This window comes from Gavialis gangeticus, unplaced genomic scaffold (assembly GCF_001723915.1).
Source record: "Gavialis gangeticus isolate Ggan-Ray unplaced genomic scaffold, GavGan_comp1, whole genome shotgun sequence".
In the NCBI taxonomy this organism is placed as follows: domain Eukaryota; kingdom Metazoa; phylum Chordata; order Crocodylia; family Gavialidae; genus Gavialis; species Gavialis gangeticus.
The window spans coordinates 31,340,990-31,352,642 of NW_017729001.1; the positions used below are offsets into that span (position 1 = coordinate 31,340,990).

At 48.3% G+C, this 11,653-nt stretch overlaps 1 protein-coding gene across 1 annotated transcript in view; it reads left to right on the forward strand.

The window, feature by feature from the left end:
• The first annotated feature begins 23 nt into the window (after window positions 1-23).
• The window catches only part of PPTC7 (PTC7 protein phosphatase homolog), a 33,347-nt gene continuing 21,717 nt past the window's right edge, over window positions 24-11,653 (forward strand). Inside the window, exon 1 of the mRNA XM_019507252.1 lies at window positions 24-281. Within this exon, the coding sequence (XP_019362797.1) occupies window positions 80-281 (202 nt within the window). The 5' untranslated portion in view covers window positions 24-79. The remainder of the gene's footprint in view (window positions 282-11,653) is intronic.

An 11,653-nucleotide genomic window follows, 5' to 3' on the forward strand; every position in this document is an offset into this window, starting at 1 on the left:
GACCGGGCCCGGGCCCGGGCCCGGTCCGCGGGAAGCCCTGGGGGCGGTGGCTGTCAGGGGCTGCGGGGCGCCGCGCGCCATGTTCTCGGTGCTGTCGTACGGGCGGCTGGTGGCGCGGGCCGTGCTGGGCGGCCTGTCGCAGACCGACTCGCGCGACTACAGCCTGGTGACGGCCAGCTGCGGCTTCGGCAAGGACTTCCGCAAGGGCATCCTCAAGAAGGGCGTGTGCTACGGCGACGACGCCTGCTTCGTGGCCCGGCACCGCTGCGCCGACGTGCTGGGTGAGTGCCCGGCCCCTCAAGGTCGCGGGCCCGACCCGCGCCGCCGTTGTGAGGGACGGGGGGAAATTCATCCTAATGCCCAGCCTCGACTTCCCTGGCTGCAGCCCGAGCCCATTGCTCCTTCTGTACGCTGAACTCCATCCTCTTTGCAGCCCCCCGGCAGGGAGGTGAAGGCTGCTGTCCAGGCCCCCTTGCCTCTCCTCATCACTCCTGTCCCCCCAAAACTGTTTTTGTTGCTCTCCATTGGACTCTCCGGTGTGTCTGCATCCTTTCAGAAGTGGGAGGGGGCACAGTTGGACTCCAGATGTGGCCTCCCCAGTGCTGGAAGGAGGGGGAGAATTGCTGCCCTCAGTTTGCCGGCAGGTCAGACCAGTGCTGTTCGCCTTCTTGGCTCCTGCCCCCGCCCCACCCCCCAGTCCTGTTCTGCAGAGTTACCGTGCATGGCATCGCCCCCTCCATGTCGCAGGACTTGTCTGTGAACCTCGGGAGATTTCTTTTTGGCCCAGTCCTCCCGTTTGTGTTGAGGTCACTGCGAATCCTAGCCCTGTTCTTCCACGTATCTACTGCTCCCCCCACATCCCACCATCGGCGTGTGCAGGTGGCTGGCGTTCAGTCACCCTTGCACAATCGCCTTACACATCGCACGCTCCGTGGTTGCACCGCCACAATTAGTCATGGCCGGCCGACTCTCAAGTGAGCGCTAGAACATGCGTGGCACCTCGAACGCCAGGGGCTAGCCAGCTCCCGCTGGAATGGGTCTGGGGCCCGAAGCCTGCCAGCTCCGTGGTCGAAGGGGCTTGTCCCCTGGCTGTTCCTTCATGCAGACACCCAAAGGAAACTCCGCCGAGTTTTTATTTGTATTTATTTTGACATTTGCCGCAGCCACGGGATGGTGTTACAGGAACTCATGCCTTTGTGCTGTTGCTCTGGCTCGTGCCGTCTCCATCATGGGGTGGCTTGACTGCTGAAATAGCCCAGGTTATATTAAATGATTAAGCGCAGCTTGGTGCTAGGAAACAGTGTTGCTGGTTACTTTGAAGGGAGCAGCAGGGTGAAGTCGCGCGCTCTCAAGGAGGTGTGGAAACTCGATCTGGGCAGTCCGTACTCTGCATCTTTTCCACTGGGTCTATTCTCGAGTCATTCTTTTTTCCATTAGAAGGAGTTGCTGGACTGCTGCACGTTGACATGTGACCCGTGCTGGCTGCTTTTCAAGTTCAGGACTAGACCTGCACTGATAGTCTCTGAACATCCAGTGTTCATTCTTCGGAGAAATGAAGGACCAGGAAAATTTCTTCCCCCACCCCTCCCTCAAGAGTTGAACTTTGCATGTTAGGGGAAAGGAAAGTTAGGATGAGAGTGGATTTATAACCATCTGCTGGCACTTCATTTCTTGTAGCCATATTTGGTAACTGTGTTAAATGTGGACTCGCTCTTCCAGGTCCATCATGTAACTGCTGTGTCCAGCAGGAAGACTGTACTAAATTTTTGCACCAGTTTTGCATCAATTTTCACAGCAACTGGAGGATCAGCACAATTCTAACTTGGCTGCAGAAGCAAGGAGAGAGGGAGGTTTTTTTTATTCAGACCAAAATGTCCTAACTAGGAAAGTGGAAACTGAAACTGGCTGGTAAACGAATGGCTTTCAGTATCAAGCCATTTTAGTTGTCAGCTGTGTGCTTTTCTGACATTCATGTGTAGCAGTCATCTTGAAATTGCCTTATGCTCTGCAGTGCAGAGAATTTGGGATGAATCTCCTTTTTTTCTCTCAATCCACACTGCTTAAACCAATGGATACATATTTGGTCTGCTCCCCTCCCCCCCTTTTTTTAGTTACAGTAATTGGTCCCTCTCTGGTCACCTCTCCTTTCCAGTCCTGGTACTAAACTTCCTTGCTGTTCAGATATCACCTCATCTACAGATTTCTTCCCTCCTCCACCTTTCTCTTTCAGCATGAAGCTCTTCACTTCTGTTTTCAGTGCCCTTCATGACTCCATATTCGACTGCTCACTCGCTCCATGTGCTTCTCTCTACCTTCACTCAAGTTTCTTCTCTTGACCTCCCGCCTCTTGCTGACTAGGCACCTTCCCATACCATAATTCTCCTCTTTAAACACTGGATCTCTGCACCCTCTTGCTTCTGAATGACTCCTTTGCATCTGGTCCCTTGCTTTTCGGCCTCTTTGCTACAGGGACCTCATTTGTTTCTTGAGGCGCCTTGTGCACTTACATAACATTGTCTTCTACAGGAATGCTAAGAGTGTTCTCAGTACAGGATACATTCAAATACCTCACTTTGTTTAGGCTTGATTTGTTCTATTAGTCACTCCGTGACCCATGTTTGCCAAATACTTTGTTTAAAATTACTCTGTGCCAAACTTCTCCAGATTGAGTTTATGAAAAGCGAGCCTGTGTGGGCTAGATGTGGATATGGGTGTGGTGCAGCAGCATGAGGCACTCCCCGTTAATGGAAAAGTTGTGCTGGTGCTTGGGTTTTATTCTCTTTAGTTGGACGGAAGTTCACCAATGCCAGAGAGGCTGCATGTTTGTGGAGCAGAGCCGTTGGGATCCCAAGCTGCTAGTCATCGTGCTTTGTTTTCGTGTGCTCTTCAGTCCAGAGCTTGAAACCCTCACCAGATGCCCGCTACTGTGTCTCGTTCTTTCCTAGTGAGATCTCCAGCAAACTGCTGAAAATCCGGTTCCTTCCCACCTCCCAGCAATGGGTAGAGGGGAGCAGGTGCTTACCAGTGATCTAGCCTCTTGCTGGAGGATTGATCTTTCATTTCAGTTTCTGGCAAAAAATCCCTGTTGGATTAGATATTCAATCCTGCCACCCAACTGCTGGAAGGGAGAAGAACCTCTCCACCCCAGGTCCTTGGAGACTTCTCTGGGGAAAAGGAGACGGTTTGTTACTCACTGATTTCTGGTGTTTGAGGCCTTCACGATTAGGATCAAAGCTTGCGTGTCGCTGCTCTCAAAAGCTCTTGTGTAATCTCTCCCGGGTTCCCAAGGGCTGTTGAACAGCTGGGACTGGCATTTGTAATGTCTTTCTGGGCCTTCAGACCCCTCTGCATTGTCTAATATTTGGAGGACTGTCTAGAAGCTGCCTTAATAAAGTTGCTCATATGTTGGAATAATGCTCTTCCCCCCGTTCCCCCCCACCCCTGCGGCCAAATGCTAAAAAAACCCCTGGTGTGTATTCTGCTACAAATTAGCATCTAGCTGCATAAAATCAGCCACTTAAAAGTCTGAACCCAAATCTTTGAGCACCAACATTTTCTGTTGTTAGAATTACAGAGTAAAAATTTAACCAAGTACCAAAATGGCAGAGTTTCTTGATAGGACAGCACATGTTTGTTTGTTTTTATTTTGCTCCCTTTTATTTGCCAGCACTTACTGGAATTGCTGGTTATTGGACTCCGAAGTGCTCTGCCCCAGGCGAGGGGCATGGTATAATGGATAGAAACTTACATTTGCATAAATGAGAGCCTAAATTCTTCATCAGTTGATAGTGATGTGCATTTTAGTGGCTAGCAACTGTTTCCTCGCTTGACATGGGTGAGTAGATTTACTCCTTTTTTGCCTCTCTGGTGTATTCCAAGTTGCAGGTTGAATTAACAGCATGAGTCCTATTTAGCACTGCAGTCAAACTTTTTTCAAATCCAGGGTTGAGGTTTGTTTTATAGACCTTGTGATGCTGTTTTTTTAATGATGCTTTCCCCCAGTCTTGGGACCTGTCTTTTTCTTCCTTGGCTTTTTTTCTTTTTTTAGGTGCCATCCATCCTTGCCAGTTTTCCTGGGGTCTGCTGTCCGTGTTGTGACCCATCATTGAAACACAGTAGCAGTCATTCTGCATCCCATGACACCAGTGCTTTCTAAGATGTGAATGGGACTTTATTTAGAAAGTGACCTTGGCAAGAGCCTTTACGGCAGTCTTTCCCCCTTCCTATTTGGCTATCTAGTACCCACGGTAGGCATGGTTTGGGGAGGAAAAAGCTGATGCCCCAAGGAGTGCAGGCTAGCGTCTCACTGAGTAAGAAAAGGACATGTGCGGGGAAATGCAAATGGCTAAGGATAGACAATCTGAAAAGATGGCTCCAGGAAGTGTTAGTGTCAGAGTAACTAAATATCTGAAGGACATAGAAAGCAAGTGTTTATTTGATGTCATGTCTACTAATGATTGCAGGCAGAGCTGGACAGGTTAGAAAAGTGGGCAGTACATAATCGGATGCAGTACAACAAGGACAAGTGCAGAGTGTTAGGGCACAAAAAATATTCAGCACATCAGCTGGCTGGGAAGTGACCCTCTAGGCAGCACAGAAGCGGAAAGGGATCTCGGAGTGAGAGTGGACTCCAAGATGAACACGAGTCATCAGTGTGATGAAATCATCGGCAAAGCTAACGGCACGTTACCATGCATCAGCAGATGCATGACAAATAGATCCAAGGAGGTGACCATTCCCCTCTATGCAGCATTGGTCAGACCGCAGTTGGAGTACTGCGTCCATTTTGGGTGCCGTACTTCAAGAATGATGTTGATAGACTCGAGAGGACGCCACTCGTATAGTCAGGGTCTTACAGGACAGGTCCTATGAGGAGAGAGGGAAGGACCTGGATCTTGTCAGCCTCCACAAGAGAAGGCTGAGAGGGGATCTTGTGGCTGCCTCCAGATTCATTAGGGGGACACAGCAAGGGATTGGAGATGCTCTGTTCACCAGGGCGCCTCTTGGGGTAACAAGGAACGACGGTAACAAACTGACCAAGAGCAGATTTAGGCTAGACGTCAGGAAAAACTTCTTTATGGTGAGGGTGGCCAACATTTGGAGTGGGCTTCCAAGGGAGGTGGAGCTCTCCTCTACCTTGGGGGTCGTTACGAGAAGGCTGGATAGGCATCTGGCTGGGGGCATCTGACCCCAGCGCTCTTTTCTGCCCAGGCAGGGGGTTGGACTCACATCAGTGAATCTATGAACGAGATCATAGATTCACCATTCATAGATGAAGCAGCCTAGTTCAGTAGACTGTCTTGCCCTAGGGAACAAAAGGTCAACACTAGGGAGACTTGATATAATCTAGAGAGGTTAGTCATTGGATTAACAAAAATGTTGCTGGTCCCAGAACATGAGGGGTCTGACTTCTAAACGTGAAGAATGAGCTAAGGATACAATTTGTGGAAGTGTTAGAAGGACACTCGGGAGATCGTCTAACCCAGGGGTTTCCAACCCCCAGGCTGCGGCCTGGTGCTGGGCCGTGAAGGGTTGGCTGCCAGTCCACAGGAGGGCAGGAAGTGACCAAGGGTTGGCTGCCAGACTGGAAGTGACCATGGGCCGGCAAACCACGGACTGGAAGTGACCAGCATACTGCGGATCGGCAGCCAACCCCTTTTTATACTGAGTATAAACAAGGGTTGCCTGCCTGCCCGCAGTATGCCAGTCACTGCTGGTCCATGGTCAGCTCTGGTCTGCAGTTTGCTGGTCCTCGGCATAAAAAGGTTGGGAACCCCTGATCTAGCTCAACACCCTGCTACAGGCCAGACTGTCCTAGACTAAACCATCCCAGTCAAGTGTTTGTCTAAGGATGGAGATCCCACAGTGTCTCTAGGCAGCCTGTTCCAATCCTTAACCACCCTCATCAGAAAGCTCATCCTTAAACTCTGACCTACACTTCCCTTGCTGCAATTCGGGACTGGACTCATCTAATTTGTTGACATCTTTCTTGAAGCATGGAGTCCAACAAAAGTAACATCCCTTTCTTTGTGCAAGTGTTGCTCTATTAAATGCACTTTACATTCAGTCGAGTACTGTAATTTGTAAGGAAACCACGTGTTATGGACAGGGCTGTTGGGGAATATGGATGCTGTTAAAAAATGACGTTCTCAGTGGTGGCTAATGCAAATGTCAATAGAATGGCTCTGTCAGAGCATTTAAGCTCAGCGTTTGAAAAAAAGATTGGCTCTTAGCTGCAGATAGCTTCTAACCTGACCACTCTTTCTGACTGTGGTTCCTGTAATGGTGCTAAGCATTTATTGTGGCTTACATCTGCAGCCAGACCTCTGTAACTGTACCTGCTGTTCGCATCCCTTGCTGGCAGTAGGTGTAACCTGAGTTGCGTAACTGAAGCTGTCTTGAGGGAAGGACCTGCCCTGTGAGAGAGCTGTAGAAGGAAATAAGTCCAACTGAATGCAAGCCAAGTACCGTAGTGGAAGCACCAATCAGTCCCTGTGCTGGGTAAAGCATTGCAATAATCTGTTGCTTTTGTTGGTTTAGTATCCAGGTGCAGCTTGGCACTTTGAGTGCTGGCTGAGCTAGACCTATTCTGTGTCACGGATCCCTTCCAGGGAACAAATATCAACAGCAGCCTACACTTCAGCAGCATGGGAGTTTTCAGTCTTGCTTAATACCTGTGGTGTTAGCCATACCGGGAAACTTGCAAAATGCCTTGAGCATAACAAGAATTCAGCACGTTCCTGTTATGTTCAAATCTATACCAAGTTTCATCATTTTGAGGAAAACATTTATGAGGTTCCCACTCTGTCTTTTTGCACCAGCCAAGGAAGAAGAATACAGGCCAATAATAGAAATGGCCAAAATAAACACTGGATGCTTTCAGGGAAGTCCCATCTCTCCACAAATGTGATTGTTTAGAGCCTTCCTGTTCTCTTCCCATCTCTGTTGCTTTCTTCTTTCTTCTTTTAATACCACTTATTGCACTTAAGCCCTCACTTCTTTCCCTAGCCTCTTGTTCCTTCTTTTGGTGTGTATACCCGAGATGGGGGAAAAGATGAAACGAGCCTTAAGCTGGTTGAGTTCCATAAACCAGTGCTTATTGGTTGATAAAATGTGTAATGCAAATTGACCTGTCCATTAACCATTCATATCGAACATAATTATGAAATATTTGGGTTCCTGAGAAGTTACAACCTGTAAGTTGTGACCTGACCTTATGAGATGCTGTGTGTATAGTTATTTCTTTATAAATGTCAAGGTCCGGTTGATCAGAAAACTGCATCATGATCCTGCTGTGCTCTTATTAAGTCAGAGTTTAGCTGCTGACTTGGAGAATTGGATCTGGCCTTGAATGGAGGACTTTGGCTAACTAGAATACGAGTTTATCTCTGCTTCCTGTCACCCGTTTTAAAAAGTACCTGTGCAGCGTCACTGTAGGTGATGGATTTCAGGTGCAGTTTCTTTTGCTCTTGAAGTTTTAATGTAACGCTTCTTTTGTGCCAAACATAAAACCATTCCATAAATGCGTCACTTAATCCTCTGGCACCAATGACTCATGGTTAATTCAGTAACGGACTTAGAAGTTCAATATTTCATGAGCTGAAGGCTTCATTATGTTCCCCTGTATGTGCAGATAGTTTGCAGGTACCTCTGCCACATGTCTTTGTGCATCTGCTTTTTGTGCCCTGGTGAGCACTTTCATGGTGAGCATCTTCTAAAGGTTTCCAGCTCAGGGCAGTCCTTCTGCACTCGATCTGCTGACATGGGAATTGGTAGGTAAGCTGTGGCTGGCTGGCAGACTGCTACTCATAAAAGTTACTGATTTGAAGCAGGGCAGACGAAAGGTTAGCATCAGTTTAAGAAGCCCATAACTTTACCGCATGTCTGAGCTAGAATGGAACAGATGGATCTGGCTTGAAAGTGTGTACAAGGGAGAGCTGCACTCAGCTAACCCAAATGTTGCTGGCTTTGCGAGTTGGTTCTCCTGCCCCTCCAGTTACCTGAAGTGCAGGCTGCCGGGGGTACTTAACTTGAGTAGCATTGAGTATCGCTGCATCTTATCTTGGTTGGCTTGGATACTGCTACATCCATCAGTCTGGATTTTCCTCTGAGACTCTGGATTTTACTGATTGTCCCTGGCATTGAGACAGATTGGAAGGAACCAATCTCTCTAACCAACTGACGCATGCAGAGAGTATGTAACCTGGCAGTAGCTCTAGGGAGTGCTCGTGGATCTCTCAACACAAGGGAGAATAGCAGAACAGTAACTTGCAGTTCCTTGTGCTGAAGGAGAGGCTCTAGTACAGGGGACCTGGCCTTCAAAACACCAAATGCTCTCAAAACATTTTCTCATTTTAAAAACATGCACATTTTCTTTTAAATCTTTTCGGCTGTTTTATTTGCTGATGTCCCCCCTTGCCATGAGCGTCTCTGGATCTTGGTTATGGCAGCTCAGATGTAACCCCTTGCATGCCCTTGGGTATAAAGCATCCAAGGAAGTGCACAAAGTCACAGCCTCTTGTTCTTCTTGTCACTGAGGGTAGGACAGTTTTGCTCCATCTTCCTGTGGCAGCCTTTCAGATATTTGAACGCTGCTGTCACCCCCGCTAGTCAAAGGCTGTACATAACTGCACTTGAGCAATGTCTTATACTTTTAATTTCAAGCAGCTAGTATTTTATACCATGGGTATTCAAGGTCAGAAAGGGGGGGACTGAAAGAAAATCCTGAACGTTATTGTGAAATATGGTGGAACTAATAAGTGAGCTGAAATTTGACCAGCTTTATTTAACAGTCTAACCTCTGGTTGTCTTGAATTGTTGTGTGTTCTGTGTCCTGGGTGAAAGCGAGATAAACAAGAAGAGTAAAAATCGATACAGCCACATGCCCTTGTTCTTCAGCAGGGACTTTGCTAGTAGCAGGAGTTTTCTAAATTTGAGAAGAGATTGGGAGACATGGTGTCACAGGGGAAATGCTGTCAAGTCATTCTTATATTTAATAGTTCTTTACATACCGGTTACGCATACATCATTTTTCAGAGACCATGGTTGTTCACACCACAGAAATCACTGTTTGGTCCGTCTGGCTAAATGTCTTGGAAGAGGGCAAGGACTGGTGCATATGGAGAATGAATTGTCCTCGCTTTCTGCTACCAGTCCCTTTTAAGTCACAGCTGGGGCATAGTGGTAAGCCAGTTTGGGAAGTCTGTGCTATTACTGTCACTTCTGTGTGCAGCGTGTTCATGCCTGAGGCTCCTGTCCGCTACTAAAATCATTGCGCGCCGAGATAGCGTGTAGCTTATTCTACCCTCAAAGTGGTGTTCTGAAAGCAGCTCATGCTTGGTCTGAATTTTCAGGTGGCCACCATCAGCTTTAAGGAGCCTGGTCCCTAGGAGGTTGAGGTTCTGCTTATTTTGGAGTGTTATATAGGTGCCATCGTTTACTGCTGGACATGGGAGAGATGCATTCCTCCACCAGCATCTCTTGCTGACCTTTAAAGCGGGGGCTCCCTCATGAGCCCGGTGCAGAAATAAATTATAAACCTGACTGAATGAATAGCTGGTGGGTGCCTGTGTTGGAAGCTGAGGGGATGTGCCGTCAGGCAGGAGGTGGTGGGGAAGGGAGTGGAGAGAGCAGAACTGGTCGTTTTGTGGCTCAAGATGAAGTATGCAGTCATAGGCCAAGATTCAAGCTCCTGGCTTGGAGTGGGTTACAAACTGGAGAAATCATCTGGCTCTTCTGCTGCTAATAGCACAGTAGGTTTGCACTAGCTCTTAAATCATCTTTGACTTGTGGCCCTCCTTGGGTAATCGCTAGCCTAGTCTGTCTTTGCTGGTTTTAGTATAGCGTGGCAGTCTTAAGTCTTGCACTAGCTTCATGGGCTGGTGTGTAAATCCACATGGTCTGACTGGGCAGGGAGAAGAACAAACGCACCTAAAACCACTTCTGTGTCATGTTTCTTGTAACAGCTTGTTGCACAAAACCCGTTTGAAGCCTGATCTGGTGAACAGCTCTCTTTAGTAGCTTCATGCTGTTTGGTCGGTGAAGAGTGTTAGGCAGATGGCAGTATATTGAAACGTGCCTGTTGTACCAGCCTTTGGTTGTACGCTAGCTGCGTTCAGATCGACAACAAGACATGACTTGCGTGCATCTTCAGCTTAGAAATAACTGTCTGCAATTATCTCCTGGGTGTGACTGAAACAATTTGTTGTGAACCACTTCTTCTTCTTCTTCTTCTTCTTTTTTTTTTTTTTTTTTTTAAAGAAAAGTTACACTTATGAGTATACTGCTGTGATGTGAAGAGCAGAATGCATGCTGCTTTCCTGGCAGTGCAGTAATATAACACTACAGTTTTACTGGAGATGAAGTGACCCTCTGTAGCATCTCGACCACTTCAGATTCCAGAACAGAAGCGAAATGAGACATAGCGACCTTAATGCAGAAATATTAGGGCTCTCATTCTAGACCTATTGCTTGTAAAGCATAACCATGTGCAGTATCTTATGAAGGAACTCGATAATGCCCTTTATTCATTTAAAAGGAAATGAGTCCTGGGCGACAGCGATCATCACCTGCTGGGATTCACCATCCAGCGCAAGGTGGTGAAGGCCTGCAGCAAGGCAGCAGCCCTAGATTTCAGGAGGGCGGACTTCAGTGAGCTAAGGAGATTAGTCGGGGAAGCACTGAGGTCCTGGAGTGGTTGCTCCTTAAGGAGACAATCCTCCAAGCCCAAACGGAAGTAATCCCAACACGGATCAAAGGGGGCAGGAAGGCACAAAAGCCCCCATGGCTCACCAAAAGCATCAGGGAATGTCTCCTAGCTAAAAAGGAGGCGTGCACCCAATGGCAGGGAGGACTATAGTGCGGTTGCTCGGGGATGCAGTGGGGGGTCAGGAAGGCCAAGGCAGAGATGGGACTGGGACAAGCGACCCAGATCAAGGACAACAAGAAGTCCTTTTTTAAATACATAGGGGCCAAAAAGAAGGTACCGGGTAACGTGGGGCCCCTGCAGGACACGCTAGGAAATTTGGTCGTCACACCAGACGACAAAGCTAACATATTTAACAATTTCTTTGCCTCCATTTTCCTGAGCAGGGACCAGGTCACCCCACCAGGCCCCCCTCAGGCCCCAAGTGAGGTGCACGTAGGCCAAGGGTCAGGGAGGATGTATTCAGGGAACTTCTGGAGGGACTGGATGTATTCAGATCATCTGGTCCGGACAATCTCCACCCGCGAGTGCTAAGGTCATTGCAGGACCCCTGGCACGGCTGTACGAGCACTCGTGGTGCTCTGGTGTGGTGCCAGAGGACTGGAAGAGGGCCAATGTGGTTCCCATCTTCAAAAAGGGAGGAAGGAGGACCCGGGGAAATATAGGCCAGTTAGTCTTACCTCGATCCTGGGTAAGCTTTTTGAGAGAGTGATTCTGGCACATATCCACGAGGGGCCACTGGGGATATTGTGCTTAGGGGCAACCAACACGGGTTCATTAGAGGCAGGTCCTGTCAGACCAACCTGGTGGCCTTCTATGATCCAATCACCAAATCATTAGATGCAGGGGTAGCAGTGGACGTCATCTTCCTGGACTTTCGGAAGGATTCGACACTGTCTCTCATCCCGTTCTCATTAAGAAACCAGGGGACTGTGGTGTCAACATGTA